This window comes from Lampris incognitus, chromosome 4 (assembly GCF_029633865.1).
Source record: "Lampris incognitus isolate fLamInc1 chromosome 4, fLamInc1.hap2, whole genome shotgun sequence".
NCBI classification, from domain to species: Eukaryota; Metazoa; Chordata; class Actinopteri; order Lampriformes; family Lampridae; genus Lampris; species Lampris incognitus.
In genome coordinates this window covers 53,594,901-53,612,297 of record NC_079214.1, presented here as the reverse complement: position 1 = coordinate 53,612,297, position 17,397 = coordinate 53,594,901, and the positions used below count along the sequence as shown (strand labels likewise).

Here is a 17,397-nt window from a genome sequence, read left to right as displayed (position 1 = left end):
CCGCCCCCACCCGACTTTCACTTGTTTTCAGTTTAAATAGAAATGTTATAATTTAAAAAAATGCACTACGATCACACTCAACATCCGCGTAAATGATCCGAATGCAACACTGACCGTCGCCACAGCCGGACACTTGTGTGTCAGTTGTCTGTAAAGCTGTGAAAAGGGGAGGCTTTAAGTTCCACTGGATTGCAGGTTTCGGGACTCGAGTGCCCGCTCCCCTGAGTTTGTGAATCTCCACTTACACTGTTTACTACCGGAACTGCTGGCTCCCCTGCCTCGGTCACTAACAATGGGGGGGGGGGATGACCAGGAGCCTCCTGGTTGTGGACTCATAAACCCACATCTTTTGGCTTGCCTCAACACAATCACAGATGTACAAACTCTCTCTCTCTCTCTCTCTCTCTCTCTCTCTCTCTCTCTCTCTCTCTCTCTCTCTCTCTCTCTCTCTCTCTCTCTCTCTATCTCTCTCTCTCTCTCTCTCTCTCTCTCTCTCTCTCTCTCTCTCTCTCTCTCTCTCTCTCTCACACACACACACACACAGTCATATTGTGAGCATGTTATGTGTTGGGGGATAGACCAATGGCAAACGTGCACACACCAAGGACAACCCCCCCCCCCCGCACACACACACACATATGTTCATACTACTATCCACACCGCCTCGTTCACAGCAGGGAGTGTTGTCCGTGTCGGTAGTGGGGGACAGGTCAGCGAACTTTAGCACCTCTGTGACACTGGCGAAGGTTTGCTTGTTTTCCCTTAAACAAGATGGGATTGAAAGTGGGTGCCGGTAACTGGAGATGAGATAATGTAAAAACAAACACGGGCCATTGATAGCGGGTGATGCTGCAGGAAGTTGTCAGGGGGGCACAATGGGGGCAGACACAATCTGAGGGACAAGTGTAGCACGGCTGCTCTGGAGGACAATAGGAAGGGTTTGATCTCTTAATTAATGGAGGCTGTTCTCCGCCGCTGCAGGTACTGAATCCTTAATGCGAGTGATTTTTCAAAGGGATTTTCTGCCAAGTGGCACCGGCAGAGCTTTAAAACACCGTGTTCAGATCATCTGGAGGACAGTCGGAGCGAGTTTAATTGGTAAAAAATGTTTGTTTTTTTGATGGCACATAATGCCTTGCCTCGCTCTTCTCAGAAGCAGATTAGGTGGTTTATCTGGAGACGGGCGCGTGATTGGACAGAGTCTGGATCCAGCAGGAAGGCCTTGGAGTGTGCTGGATAGCAGCTAGGGATAGATTAGCATCATATTTGGAGTTGAAAATATGAGTGTGAGGAAAACGTTTTCCAGGTGGACTGAACGAAAGCGTCACCGGGATGCTGCTGTTTAACACCGTGTGGCTGTTCACAGGGAATGTGTGACACACTTTGTGTTTTGTCAACACATTAGTATTGATTTGCGTGTTAGCGGTGGTTGTTGTGCACAACTTCAAAGCATCACATAAATATATATTTGCCACACAGTATCGAAAATATGATCTAAAATGTCCCTTTCTTCGTTTCTGGCCCTTCTTAAAAATAAAAAATAAAAACAGCCTCTCATTTACGAATGGTTGTTTTGCTCTGGTTTTGAATCACTATGGGAGTCTCTTTCAAGCTGACTGATGCGTACGCACGAATATATTAAGTTTAAAATGGGAAAATCATATTTAAATAATTAAGAGACGTCTAATGAGCTCAGAGCACAAAAAAAGATAAATACGACCGAATGTATGAATCTCCATTTTGCTGTTTTTTTTTTTTGCAGGACGTACAGACTTTATCCTCTTTCCCGTTAGACGATTACCCCCCCTCCCCCAACACACAACACACACACACACACACACACACACACACACACACACACACACACACACAGTGGGGCAGCTGACCTAGATGGACGTATGATCCAACTAGTTGTAATTCTTTAGGCATCGTCTTTAGGAGCGAGCAGGACTGTGAATAGCAGCAGCCCACCACATGTTGAATGCGGTGTCTCACACACACACACACACACACACACACACACACACACACACACACACACACACACACACACACACACACACACACACACAAGGGTTTGAGTGAGAAATGGGTATCACAAACAACACGGATTTGGGAGATTCCCGTTTACTGTTCAATTATACGGGCCAAACACCTTTTTTTTCCTGAGCAGCGCTGATCGAATTATCGGACGCCAGTGATAATGGCGGATGATGGAGTAAGGCAGGACCCTCCGCGGCGCGGGCGCGCGCGCGCTGCTCCTCATCGATCGCGCGCGACAGACAGGCCTACATTATGGTCTGTCACTTTTCTGACGTTGCCCCCTCAGAAGAGCAGAGCCGGCAAAAGACACGGTTCCTGTGCCAGTTTAGACGCGACTTCTAAACACCGCCCCCCCCCAAAGAAAAGGTGTCCGCTGTGATTTCTCATGTGTTGCTATTGTGTGCGTTTGATTCCTCCAAAACAGGCCAGCCTTTTGCAAATCCAGCTGCTTGGGAATTATGACTGACGCTCGATATCCAAAGTTGCCCCCCCCCCCCAAAAAAACAAAAAAAAACTCTTGGGTGTTGCATGGAGATATTTGCTATTCACCCCCCCACACACACACAAAACCGTGGCAGTTTGTGCCAGTCAACCTACACATGAGCGTTAACACGTATTCTTACCGTCCCGAGTGAATCTCATTTAAAACGTCTCTCGCTCGGCTGAGCTGCAAATCACCCTGTTTACAATCTCACACCAACACTCACAACAATTAACTGGCCATTGATTTCCCCGCCCGGGACATTACAATATTGCAGACCCCCTTTCCTCCCCAGCACATCCCGGTCCGGCGCATATAATTGCATATAGGCTTATTAAGGATACACGCGTACACGTCCCCCCCCCCTTCCTGATTCATTTGCATTTGCATCATGTTCTTTAAAGCCTGTGACAACATCCAGATCTCTGGGCAACTCATCCAAATGAGTTTGGAAAAGAGGGGGAGAAAGAAAAAAAAATCTCACTTTATTATTTAGTTGCTACAATGCAGTGATGATAGTATATAGATCAGCTCGACCCATCAAAAATATTTGATTTTTTTGTCTTTCCCCTCCACCCGCTCTTTCTTCCTTTCTTTCTTTTTTTTTCATGAATAAATAAATAGTGAGGCTAGTCGTCCCTAAAAGATAGCTGACACCGGAGAGGACCGGATCCGTCTAGCCCGCAGCTGCTCTTTAAATATTCAGTTAAAAATAATGGCATCACCTATATAGTAACGTTATTATCTTCATTTCTCAAAATCAGCGCGAGACCGAGAGCTTCGTTTTGTCTCCTGCAGGTGATCAATCTGCTCGACTCAGCACGCGGACGGATCTCCTCCTGCCCCCTCTCACGTTGCTCCATCATTGGGGACGCTAATGATATACTAATGCTTCCGAAAACTACAAACAACAACAACAACAACAACAACAATAATGATGGCGGCCGTTTGATGTGTAAATATGACACTATAATGAACCAGCAGTGCAGGTGTGATCCGTCGGTTGTTTGCAGGGTTTAGCGGGGCGTCAGTTAGCTGGTCGTATTAAACACCGACTGAGACTTGAAGAAATGATAAAACAAGTAGGCCTCTTCTCTACACTATATAAACCCAGCTTTGCTTACGTTACCCTGCCATTCAAAACTCTGCCGGCCTGCAATCTTTGACGTATTATCTATAATAACATGCAACGTGACGGGATCAAGGCGACGCTCCTTTTCTTTTTTTTTGCTGTTGCAATTTAGCGAAACGAATTGTGCAATATTAAAGAAATAGTCTGCACAACGTGGGATTTTGATCCGGTCGTTCGCAAAAAAAAAAGTTTTTTTTAATAAATATATATATATATTTAAATATATATAGTGGAGCGAACCGCGGTTCATTAACCCCATTCAGATTATTAGTCGTCATGTTGTTGCTGTCTTCGGCACCGGTCACTCGGTCGGTCACTGTCGCGCGTCCGTGCATCCAGAGAGAAAGAGAGCGAGAAAGAGAGCGAGAGAGAGAGCGAGAGAGAGAGAGGGGGGGGGTAATCGCGCTTCTGACGCCACGTGATAGAACAGCCCAGCGGCCAATCACATCACAGATGGGCAAGGCTCAACACTTCTCACAGTGTTACACGGGCCCTCAAAGTTTGTTTATTCGCGGAATGCGGTGTGTGATGAAAACGTGTTAGTAACCCCCTTCTGCAATAATCCAATGAATCTTATTCGGGACATTCGACACATCGTGGACTTTTGGGAACGCTTTACGGTGGCCATTACGCACGGAACGCCTGCCCGCCCGCCTGCTCGACCCTCCTCGGTTCGCGCGCCGGTAGCCTCGCTCGAAAGTCGCCAGGAGAACAGGCGAGGTATCGGTGAATAACACTACGGGCTCTGAATCACAACGAGCCTCATGTAAATGTGGAGGAAGGACAGACCGAGAGACATGCGACGTGAGTTGCAGAGAAGAAAGTTTGCGTGATCGCTCTATAACCCACTCACGGTTTGGCAGCGCCTCGTCAATTGAGTTGAGTGGAAAGAAGAAGAAAAAAAAGTCGGACGTGTTTCGACTGTAGCTTGATCGATATGACAAGTACGGTTTGCATGCATGGACCCAAGACGCTGACATTCCTGTAGTAGTCACGATAAGGTTTACGTGGCTACCAGCTGGTTGCTAAGAAGGGTTAAACTGTATCTAAAGGGAGTTGGAAAACCCAGCCTTTCTTCCACACGGATCAACTCATTGGGTGGGAGCTGAGAGAGAGACAAGAGTCCCCAGCAAATCAGGAGCTAATTGATTAAAGAGACTTCATTTGAATAGGGGGGCTGGCGAGGTGCCAATCGCCTTTCAAAGAAGCCCCGTATGATTAATCGCAAAGCATTATTGATAATCATAACGGGGCACATGCGCGGTGGATGGGCTCGTATTTCGTAATTCCGAGGCGATTTTTTTAGTCATTTTTTTTTCTATTCTTCGCTTGCTGATGTGCGAGCCAACATGTCGCGGAGGAAACAAGCGAAGCCGCAACACTTCCAGTCCGAACCTCATCAGCCCTTATCGGAACACAATGGTGAGTCTTTAAACCACGGGAGCATGCACCCGAGCCCCGCTCATCCGAGCCTCTGAGCGTATCGCGCTTCACCTCTCCACACTTTATCTCGGCTTGTTCACGAAGCTCCGCAGAGGCATCGCCACTTTGAAAGGGGGCTTTATTACACGCTGGCTTTTTTTCCTTTTCTTTTCTTTTTTTGGGGGGGGGGGTTTCAAAGTCCCACCGTGTTTAGATCGTGGAGATCTCAAAAAGGGGGGGCTACTGGTGTAGGCTGCAACTTCTCTGTCATAGTTGAGAGAAAAGTTGGTGTTCGGGATGTGGTTTTTCATGAGGAACGAGGAGAAGTAGTCGCTGGTTGTTTTACCTTATTTCTCACATAACGTTATCGGCTCCATACGCGCTTCTCAGCGGACCGTCTCCCGAGGGGGGAGAAGAGCAAGTCGGCGTAAATAGCATGTAGCTTAGCGACGACGCGACTCTTGTTGTTGACGTCGGTCGGTTTTTATCAGATCGGGGTTTTGGGGGGAAATTACAAGACGTCTCGGGTTTGATTCAAAAGTCAGCGGGCAAAACTTTCCGATCCCGAAGCGCCGGAGAAGTTTTTCAGCTTCCGCTGCTCCGTCCGTGTGAGACCGGGCGATATGACCCAAACTTTTCCACTCGTACGCACCGCTTTAGCGTAAAACACACACACACGCACACACACACACACACACCAGATCCACGGCAACGCCAAGTTGTTTAGTTTCTTCTTTCTTTACTTCGAGAAGCAAACTCGATGATTTATATTCTGTCGCCTGTTGTTCAACGCCGTTTTCCCCCACTTTTAAAAAAAAAGTTAGATGGAGCGATAAACGGCTCGCCCATACAGAGATACCCTGTCAAGGCCTGGGAGAATGTGGACAACAATAAACTAAAACTTCTGATTCACTGATTCATGCTGTTAGCTATGTTGGTAAAGTCCCCTCTTTCTCTCTCTCTCTCTCTCTCTCTCTCTCTCTCTCTCTCTCTCGCTCTCTCTCTCTCTCTCTCTCTCTCTCTCTCTCTCTCGCTCGCTCGCTCGCTGGCTCGCTCAATCGCACGCGCGCGCGCGCGCTGTCTCGTGCAACACACACAGCCATGTCTCGTTTTAATCGCAAAACAAATCTTCCTCCACCAGATATAAATATAAAATGTTTCACTGAGGGAAATATTCACAACGTAAAACAGAAACGCTTTAATACGGGGCCGTACGTTGTCGTGTGAAATGTGTTTAATGAGGGGGGGGGGCAAACTTGGATTCTTCGTATTTTTTATTATTTTATTTTTGTTATTTTGTTTGCTGTTCCCAAGACAAACTTGATCCTCAGACCTGCCGTGTAATTTAACTTGAAATGTGAAATCGTTGCTTTGGCTTTTTTTTTTTACTTAGTAAAACCGTTCAAACTCTGAAAATGTCGTCGCAATAAACCAAATCGAGAAACCGAAATTGGACAAACCAGCAATAACGAGGCTAAACGAATAATACCGTTTACTTTGATGTTGGGACTGAAATAAAGCCAATACGTCTTGATCACCGACAAATCTTCCCTTGCCATAGTAAATTACCAAGAACAAAAGAATAGCACCGATTGCAAAAAATAAAATAAAATAAACAAAAGCACGATGTTAGTTTTAGTTGGTAAAAATAGCTCCGTTCAGTTGTGTATTTTTTTGTTGCTGCTGAAAACACTGTTAGTATATTTTCGTCACACCGATGAATCCAGATTAAGTTAATAAAATATTTCTAGTTTTGCCTCGACTTGCTGCTTAAAGTTACAGTAAATGTGATCTACACAGATAAACTCTACAAGGCTTTAATAGCTGTGGTGATTTCTTCAAAAACATATACAAATAATTCGAAATAAAACCTTTTCTTTTTTCTTTTTTTTTGTTGCATCTGAAAGCTTACAAGAGGCCTTAGTTAATTCCAGAGTGATCCTTCTTGTTTGTGCTGCATTTCCCCCTCAGATTTACTAAAATTGATTAGGAGTTACTGTAGTCACCATAGTCAGCAGACCCCGCGTGTGTGTGTGTGTGTGTGTGTGTGTGTGTGTGTGTGTGTGTGTGTGTGTGTGTGTGTGTGTGTAATGAGAAGGTTACGCACATATTAGGAAACTATCAAGACTTGAATGCAAAAAAAAAAAAGAAGCTTGCAGAATGATTGCTCTTAACACCATCATTTTTTCCATTTTCTTGAGAATTCCCATAGGTGGATGTAAAATCAGGAAGGCGTTGTATTTCCAATTGCTTGTCAGTGATGCTGAGTGCCGTTGCTACTGGGGAGTTGGTGTGCGAGCCACGGAGGGTGGGATCTTGAGCTGTTTTAACCTTTGCCAGCGTCCCTCTGTGTGGAGGTGATGAGAGTTCAGGGCCCAGTGTGTTCTCCTCTACCTCGTCATTGACCCTGCTGATCAGAGCCGCAGGCAGCCTCGCACGCCTTGGCTCTTTTTATTGTTTGCTCTTGTGTGTGTGCGTGTGTGTGTGTGTGAGAGAGAGACAGAGACAGAGACAGAGTGAGTGAGAGCGACAGTGTCCTTATCAGTGTGGTCCCCATCCCCTTCTCCCCTGTCAAACTGGCCCCCATAGAGCGAGATTTGCAGGGCAGCGCCCCTCGCAAAAGTTGTGCACTTCAAACAACCGATACAGTGATTCAACATTTTGCAAATGTTTATGTAGGGCAAGGTCTGGATGTAGCCTGAAAGACTTGCTTGCCTTTTTCCCTCCCCTTAAGGTCTACTAAGCTTTTCACCAGGGCAGAGCGACTAAGGCTTGAGTCTTGTCTTGGACCTCGGCAGGTTTAGTGGAACCCCATCTAGTGTTCATGGGAAGTGAGTCCTGAAGGCTTGGAGATGTGATGGGCACAAAGACCCTCCTGAAGTAACAAGTGTCAAGAGGCTCGCAAGCAGCCCCCTGCAAAAATAAAAAAAGGAGGAGGAGGGGGAAAAAAATGTAGGAACTCTTAATGCTCTCCGTCAACTTTTCCACTAATCCTTGTTTTCCTTCTTCGTACCCTAGCTAACTTTTTTAGTGCATCCGTTCTCTGCTTTTTGTCTCTTCTGACATCCTTTAGCGCTGCACACCGCTTACAACGTGCTCTCTGTTGGGTTGATTTGGAAGTTTTAAACACTCCATCCTTACACCGACTCGACGTTATCTTCACTTTGATTCAAAGTTAATCCTGGCTATTTTTGGGAATTAAGCCTAATGCTAGCATCTGCACCGTTCGCTTTGCTTGCCGTTCTTCTTTGGACAACTGGCTTTGTAGACATATTGTGGTATATTTTTTTGTTGTATTTTTTTACACCGCCTTGGGAAATCACGCAGAATGTATTATTATCCTGGCTCAAGTGCTTAAGCATGTAAATGCAAGCATCTGAATTGAAGTTAGTATGTTACAGACGGAGCGTCATATTTATTTCGTAAAATTTATTTGGTGAAGGACAGAATAGTCAAAACAGCGTAGCTGTGAAGCTATTTAGCGCTAAAGACTTGCTTCAATTTTCCAGGTGATTGTACGAAAACTTTTTGGTTTGAACCAAATATACTATGTTTTTTTTTTGGGTTTTTTTTTGCAAAATCCATCAGTTGACTGCAAATATTATTTTTCTTTTTTTGGTTTGCTACAGCAAGGACAGCATACTCACGATGCTGGTCACACAATTGGTTTATCGTCATTTGAAATTTCTGAGACTTTTCCTCAGTAATTCTTACCGGGATGTAATGGAATAAGTTCACATTTGCACGATTTTCAAAATGCTCATTAAATTATGTCGCATATTTTTAAGTGAGCGATGCAATTTAACACGACTGAATCCGGGGCTTTCTTACAGTGTGTATGAGCAAGAATAACATGCAACATGTATGTGCATTTTATATATATATATATATATATATATATATATATATATATATAATGTGACACAGTCGCTTGCACACACACATTTACATGCACGCATACACTCACACTCACTTACACACACACACACACACACTACCTCTGCTATCTGCACCACCCTTTTGGAGAACTTCTCAAGTATTTTCACATTTCTATCACTTTTTTTGCAAAGAAAAGAAACTTTAACCTGCTTGTTATTTTCATGCATCCCACTTTTGTACACAACCTTCAGGACAGAGACATGGTTGTTTATGTGAGGCACGTTTTTTTTTAAATGATGAATCGAATACATATTTTTCTTCATTAATGCTTTGGCCAGTGTGTGTGTGTGTGTGTGTGTGTGTGTGTGCAGGAAGAGGTGGGTGGGTGGGGTGGGGGGTAACATCTAAAGTTATCATTAAAGTTGAGTCTGCTGTTTGCAAAGTGGCGGTGGTGTGAGGGCCGGGGTTTACTGTCATGGCAACTTTGCGTTATCTGATGTCTCCGAGCAGAGAAACATTGAGGGAGATAATCCCTGAATTAAACAGGATCTGCTTTGAGTCGACTGAGATGAGCAGGGCCAGCCTGTGCCGACAATCCCGCCGCTCCCATGCTGTGTGAACAATGGGAAGGCATCCTGTCTCTCTGTGGGGCAGGGCCGCTCTCCTCTGGGTTTCATTTGCAAATGAATCCTTACCCCTGATGAAAATGTTGAGGGGGCCAGAGTCACAATGAAAAGGATTCATAGAGAAATGCAATTTGTAAATCAACTTGTATGTTAAACAGTGAGATTTAAGTGTGACAAAAAGGGAAAAGAATAGGGAAAGTCTAGAGCACAACAGTGGTTCAGAGGCCAGCGGCGTTGTCTCGCATTTTCTCTCCTCCAACTGACCCACTATGATATTTTTGGGGGGGTGGGGGGTCGGATTTTTTTTCTTTTTTAAATGAAAGGGACAGAAACTAATTTCCATGCATATTGTAATGGCTGATATGACTTTTGCTTTTTTTCTTTGTTTTCAAAATATTTTCTGTTTCGAATTACTCACTTTGCCCGTATGACTTGTTTTGGGAGATGGTGTGTCTAGTTTCTCAGCTCTGGCAAGTTTGTGAGGCATGCATACTCATGCATCCACGCTCGCCCTTCACAATCACTCAGTCGTTTATATTCAAGCCATTCACATTTTGTTTCATAATTTTATGACGTGATAATGGTTTTGATAGAAGACTTTATTTTGATTAATGTGTAATGTGTCAGTAGTAAAACTTTTGATTATGATAACTTTAATTAATTCAGTATGATTCAAACTTGATTCACCTAAGGCATTGTAATCATGGTAGATAAAATAAAAAGAGAGTCAACAAATTAAAAAGGTTTTTTAATCCTGCTTGGTTTATTGTGCCTAAGTGGGTGCACATAGCAATCTGGATGCCACAGGGTCTTTTCTTCATGTCTCACTATGATTGCAGCCTGAATGGATACAAATTAGTTTAGTGGCATGGATAACCTGTCCAAGATGCCTATAGTGGACTGAAAATGAGCAAAGTTGACAGTAAATTGAAACTCTAATAAGTCCTTCAAATGCTTGATTTGCGCCGAGTGGACAAGCAGACTTTGAAGGGCAAGGAATATAGGAAATCAATGTCTTTCTATGAAATTTCATTAAGACCCCAATGTCCTCACTTCACAGTAGTCTATATTTTGATGGATTATCTGAAGAAAATGATTACCTTCAGTTGGACTGATGAAACCTATATGTACATCTTCAAAGCTCACTTTTAGGCAATATTTGAGTAGTGCTATTGATTTTGTTTCCTCTCTTATCATGTTTCAGAGGCCACTGCATTGAATACGGCTTTTTCTCATTTCTGTGGCTTATTGTTGCTTTTTGATCGTTGTTTTTGTGAACACATCAAGGGGATAAGTGTAAAACTGATTAACTTAAGATTAACAACAATGGAATTTGAGGAGATAAAGCTGCTTCTTCAGCTGCAAAACATTTTTAATCACTAATCCTCTGTTTCCCCTCTTTGTTTTTCAGGGGACACAGAACCTTGTTCGGAGGACACCCCCTGCAAGGAGTCAGATGCCCACGTCTGCAGCAGATGTTGTGCCGAGTTCTTTGAACTTCTGGATCTTGAAGAACACCAGAAGAATTGCACTAAGAATCAATTAGTTCTGATTGTGAATGAACATCCTCCCTCCCCCACTGGAACCTTCTCGCCTGGCTCCCCTCCCAATAATCCTGATGACCAGATGAATGACACAGCTAATAACACTGATCAAGCAGAGTGCAGTGACCTTTTGGAGCCCAGTGCTCTCGAAAAAGAAGAATCCATGGACATGGATGTTTCTGGAGTCAGTAGTGGGCATGAAGAGGAAGGTAGCCACGAAGAGAGTGGGAGTCCCATAAACACAGGCAGTAGCAATGGCGGTAGGGGCAGTTCAGGCCCTGCAGTGGGTACTTCAGCTATTTCTGCCCCTTTACCTCAGCTCGGCAATCTGACTGAACTAGGGAACTTCTCCATGATCAACAGCAACGTTATCATAGAAAACCTTCAGAGCACCAAAGTGGCAGTGGCCCAGTTTTCTCAGGAGGCCCGCTCCTCAGGGGGCCCCAGGGTGGCAGTACCAGCTCTGATGGAACAACTCCTAGCCCTACAACAACAACAGATCCACCAGCTTCAGCTCATTGAGCAGATCCGTAACCAGATCCTGCTCCTGGCATCCCAGTCTCCAGAAATGCAGGTTCCCCCAAATTCTGCTCCAGGCACGATGGGGCCTGCTGCCAGCCCGCTCTCTACACTTAGTTCCCATCTATCTCAACAGCTGGCTGCAGCCGCAGGCCTAGCACAGAGTCTGGCTAGTCAGTCAGCCAGTATCAGCAGCCTGAAGCAGCTGGCTGCAGCGGCACAGCTACCTCAGCCAAGCCACAGTAGTAGTGAGACATCTCAGAGCATTAGCACACTGGGGCCGTCAACAATCAATGCCCATTCCTCTGAGAAGAGGTCGAGTCATATGAGCAGCCTCCATTCTCAGCTCAGCAACCCCTCACTAGCCACATCATCTACTCCAGCATTTGGGATAAGTAGCTTGTTAAACTCTACAGTCAACCCACTTCTACCTCAGCCCCCACCTGGCAACCCCATGTTTTCTAGCTCCATTCCCAGTGTTGGCACCACTGTCGAGGACCTCAACTCATTAGCAGCTCTGGCCCAGCAGAGGAAAGGCAAGCCACCGAATGTTACATCGTTTGAGCACAAGAGCAGCTCAGATGACACTTTCTTCAAGCATAAGTGTCGATTTTGTGCCAAGGTGTTTGGGAGTGACAGTGCCTTGCAGATCCACCTGCGCTCTCATACTGGGGAAAGGCCGTACAAGTGTAACATCTGTGGTAACCGCTTCTCCACCCGTGGCAACCTGAAGGTCCATTTCCAACGTCATAAAGAGAAATATCCACACATACAGATGAACCCCTACCCTGTACCTGAGCATTTAGACAACATACCAACGAGCACGGGCATTCCATATGGCATGTCGATGCCCCCGGAAAAGCCTGTCACCAGCTGGCTGGATAGTAAGCCTGTCTTGTCCACTTTGACTTCCTCAGTAGGCATGCTACTGCCACCAACCATGCCTAGCTTACCACATTTCATCAAAAAAGAGGATCATTCAATAGCCATAACCAGCCCTACTGTTACTGCTAAGAGTGACTCAGGTGCCACCGAGCCGTCGGCTAGAAGTAACGATGGAGTGACTGGAGAGGTTGAAGGTGCAACCTTGCCTACCTCAAATGGAAAAACTGAAGAGGGAAGCCACTCCTCTAGCCTCACCACAAATATGAGCTCTGCCTCAGAGAGCACAGCTGAGTACACAACATCTAACAGCCCTCCCATGATGACCAATCCTCTTATGCCCCTCATGTCTGAGCAGTTTAAGGCTAAGTTCCCCTTTGGTGGCATTCTAGATCCTCTCCAGGGGTCCGAGACCTCTAAGCTACAGCAGCTTGTAGAGAACATTGACAGGAAAGTGACAGACCCCAATGAGTGTGTCATCTGCCACCGTGTGCTTAGCTGCCAGAGTGCACTGAAAATGCATTACCGCACTCACACTGGGGAAAGGCCCTTTAAGTGCAAGGTCTGTGGCAGGGCATTCACCACCAAGGGCAATCTGAAGACGCACTACAGTGTCCACAGGGCCATGCCGCCACTGAGAGTCCAACACTCCTGCCCCATATGTCAGAAGAAGTTCACTAATGCTGTGGTTCTGCAGCAGCACATCCGCATGCACATGGGTGGGCAGATCCCCAACACCCCACTGCCTGACAGTTACCCTGAGTCCATGGGCTCTGACACAGGCTCATTTGAGGAGAGAAACTTTGATGAAAATGATAATTTCTCAGATGACAACATTGAAGGCATGGAGGAGGGCCTGGACAGCAGTATCCCAGACACACCAAGGTCAGCTGACGCCTCCCATGATAGCTTGTGTAATTCCCCAACTCCTCTTGATGCAGCTAGCCAGGATGGACAAGAAACAAATGGCCAACAGCAGGCCCATAATAATGAGAGGGAGGAACAACAAGCCAACCGATTGAAAGCTGTGGTAAATGGCTCAGTTGAAGGGGACTGCCTCACCAACGACTCTTCATCCCTGGGAGGAGATATTGAAAGCCAAAGTGCTGGGAGTCCAGCTGTGTCAGAATCTACCTCCTCCATGCAGGCGCCATCCCCTACTGGGATCCAGCCACAACACCGCAGATCCCCTAGCCTGGAAGAAAGACACCAGAGGGCCTTATCCCTGGAGCACATTAGTGCAAGCCTCATGCACTCTCACCAATCCAGCATAGGAGCGCTAGACCTGACATCTGTCAACCCCGCTAAAGAGCCCCTGGGCATAATCTTCCCCTTCCGTGAACGTAGCACCATCAAGAACACAGCCTGTGACATCTGCGGGAAGACATTTGCATGTCAGAGTGCCTTGGACATTCACTACCGAAGCCATACCAAAGAACGACCATTCATTTGCACGGCCTGTAACCGGGGGTTCTCCACCAAGGGCAACCTCAAGCAGCACATGCTCACCCATCAGATGAGAGACCTGCCCTCACAGCTCTTTGAGCCCTCCAGCACCAGCTTGTCCTCTAGTCCTACTCCTTCCCTCCTCTCTGTAGGCTCCCTCATCAAGCCTGAGGTCAACGGCTTCCTCCACAGCCTCCACTCGGAGAACAAGGAAATGCTTCCTGGCTTAGTCACATCATCTGCCTCCACCTCACCGGTGCTGTCAGCTGCCCCACCACGACGGACACCAAAGCAGCACTTCTGCAACACCTGTGGGAAGACTTTCTCCTCCTCCAGTGCTTTGCAGATCCATGAGAGAACCCATACTGGGGAGAAACCATTTGCCTGCACCATCTGTGGTCGGGCTTTCACCACCAAAGGAAACCTCAAGGTAAGTTTAGTGACACCCAGAGAACTAAGCCTGTTATATGAAGATGATTTATGTGGTATAATTTGCTCTCAAAGTTTTTTTATTTTATTTTATTCAGAGAACCTCTGAATAAAGATGACGAGAAAAGGGTACATTGATGGAAAAGGTTGAATCACCGCATTCATATAATTATTGGGTAGAAACTTGAAAATGCGATTAGACCACAGCTGGGATTTGTTCAGTTTACAGCATTACCTACAAATACCAGCGGCAACAGTCCTTATCCAGGTCAGGCTATAGTTTTCCATACCTGATCCTGCTTTTGTTTAGTTTGGTTTGTTTTTTTTAACCTTCCTAGTTCCCATCGATTATTAAGAATAAGACCCTGCTCTTTTTCTTGACATCGATCGACTTTTGCACAGAAGTGTCAAGAAATTCAAATGCATAAAAATATGTTAAGGGTTCATTCTGAAGCATTGTTGGTTTTTTATATGCATTATTTGGATTTTATTATAATAACTAGAAGTAATTATGGTTATTTGTGCTTTGATTTGTCTACCGGTTATGGCTTTGATGTAAGTGGTGCTGTTGGGATATTATAAACTTTCCTTTGTGCCATAGGCTATGTAAAAGCTAGCTCACAACACAAGTATTTGAATCCATCATCTGATCAAACTGAGATGGAGGAAAATGGTTATCCTTATTATGGAAAGGTCATGGCAAAGGTGAAATGTCCGATACAATACAGGCCTGAGCAATGAGAGTGGACAGTGCAATCTTAGCTCAAGCCCTGTGTTCACCTTGTGAGACAAGCAAATTAAGGTTTAGATTAAATGCTATGTATCAGCTCTGCCAATGTAAGATGTTGACACCATACTAGTACCCCACAAAGCACAGACAACAAACTGTGCTACACTCAGGGTGTGAAGTTATTTTAATTATCCCTCATACATGATTTTTTTTCCATTGCATCATCTCATGTGCAAGTCTGGCGGCCACGCTTGTAAGCATCACTAATTTTCAACGTCCCGCCCCTTCTGTCTGCACCCCCCCCCCCTCTGCTTTCGTCTCTTCTTTCTCCTCCCCTCTGTTTCTGTTCATGTTTCCATGCAGGTTCACATGGGCACGCACATGTGGAACAGTGCTCCTGCTAGACGTGGCCGTAGGCTCTCCGTGGATGGGCCAATGGCCTTCTTGGGAACCAACCCTGTCAAGTTTCCTGAGCTCTTCCAGAAGGACATGGTATCAAGGGCAAGCAACGGGGACCCGGGCAGTTTCTGGAATCAGTACGCCACAGCGTTCTCCAACGGGCTGGCCATGAAGACAAATGAAATTTCTGTCATCCAGAATGGAGGCCTCCCACCTATGTCAGGCAGTGTGGGGAATGGGGGTAGCTCGCCCATCGGCGGCCTTACTGGTAGCCTAGACAAGCTGCACAGTACTGAACCCAATGCTGCACTGGCTGGCCTGGAGAAAATGGCCAACACAGAAAATGGGACCCATTTCCGGTTCACACGTTTCATGGAGGACAATAAAGAGATTGCCACTAACTAGAGTGTGTGTTCTTATTTGTGCAACGACACATGAAGATGTCTGAGGGCATTCTGTACACATGCAAACAAGTGAAAGAGAACAAGACAAGGACACAAAGAACTGAACTGCTTTGGCTTGCCATCAAAACTTTACGAACACGAGTGTGAAGACAAGTTGCTTTTTTGTACAATGTACAACATGTTATAGTTTTAAGGAGCTTATTTATTAGTGATTATAACCTTGCTCGGAATCAAGTGGAAGCAGTTAGTTAACAGTTAGTTTTCTTTGTTTTAAAGCCAGAATGGGTATGTATGAGTGCTTAAAATGTGCTTTTAAAACTTAGCCTATCTGGGTAGCTAACTTTACCTCGGTATTAAGTTATTTTCTGTCTGTAGTAGCTATATAACAAAGCTGTTGATGTTCATGTGATGCATTAGCTCTGAAATAAACAGACCGGCTGTAAATAATGTACCGTTCTATTCTAGATGGCCTAACATCTGTGTATTCATGTCCCCTCATGGAAAAAAAACAAAAAAAAAAACAAACCATGAATATGGTAGTTTCTTTCTCTCCAACTGATTTTATTTAACAAAAAGCATTCAAGTTTGTTGCATTTCAAGGGTTTCTTTAGTGTTAACCTGTTGTGTTGTTACTGTTTCTGTGTATTGTACTTTTTGGTAACTTACATAGTTTCTATTTTTATTTTCTCATCTCTTTGTTTTTGTTTATTCTTTTTTTTCTTTTTTTTCTCTTTTTTTTTGGTGTGAAGTTTAAAGCAAGACAGTGGCTGAGAGGGGAACGTTTTTGACAAGCCCGTCTCTGTGTTTTCTAAGACAGAGACAGCCAATCAAATGGGCAGGACTCTCCTTCAGCCACCTGGCTGCATTTCCACATTGCTGCTACCCTAGGAGCATCCTCATTGACATCAAGTGCAAAGTTATGTGTTGACGCTTCTGTAAATATGTTCAGACGTGGAAATACAAACTTTCTTGCAACAAATTGTACATATAGCTCTCACGAGACAAAGTCCATTGTGGCCAGGGGACAAAATGATAGTGTTTTTATAAATATAAATATATATTAGGTTTGACAACCTTCGGACTGTCACATGCACTTTCTTGGAAAGTTGGAAGATCTTTATGGGTCCAGTTTCTTTACACTTTAATACCTACTAACAACTAAGATACTGTAATTCTTTACTCTAATAATCAAATACATCCGTTTTCCAAAAGAGGCATTGTGTGTTTGTGTGTTTTTATTGTTTATTTTATGACACTGTAGCTATATCCTAACACATTCCACCTTTCCATTCATTAAAAAAAATCCTGTCTTGTTTTTCTTTCCAGATATATATATATATATATATATATATATATATATATATATATATATATATGAGGGCCTATATATATAGACACATATGCACTGTGTGTATACCAGCTGGTCGTTCATTAAAAAGCATCATCGGACAGCACAAGTCA

At 44.8% G+C, this 17,397-nt stretch overlaps 1 protein-coding gene across 1 annotated transcript; it reads left to right on the top strand.

Moving 5' to 3' along the window:
- Positions 1–4,805: 4,805 nt before the first annotated feature.
- On the top strand, positions 4,806–17,208 carry sall1a (spalt-like transcription factor 1a). The gene is made up of 3 exons (XM_056278616.1): positions 4,806–5,078; positions 10,995–14,404; positions 15,497–17,208. The coding sequence occupies exons 1-3, from the start codon at positions 5,006–5,008 to the stop codon at positions 15,935–15,937; spliced, it is 3,924 nt and encodes a 1,307-aa protein (XP_056134591.1). The 5' UTR covers positions 4,806–5,005; the 3' UTR covers positions 15,938–17,208.
- The last annotated feature ends 189 nt before the right edge of the window (positions 17,209–17,397 follow it).

What these genes read in the sequence shown, in the direction of transcription:
- sall1a (XM_056278616.1), top strand. Translation starts at nt 5,006, where the DNA reads ATGTCGCGGAGGAAACAAGCGAAGCCGCAACACTTCCAGTCCGAACCT. An exon ending in GCCCTTATCGGAACACAATG is followed by an intron (nt 5,079 to 10,994) that starts GTGAGTCTTTAA and finishes TTTGTTTTTCAG; the next exon opens with GGGACACAGAACCTTGTTCG. An exon ending in CCACCAAAGGAAACCTCAAG is followed by an intron (nt 14,405 to 15,496) that starts GTAAGTTTAGTG and finishes GTTTCCATGCAG; the next exon opens with GTTCACATGGGCACGCACAT.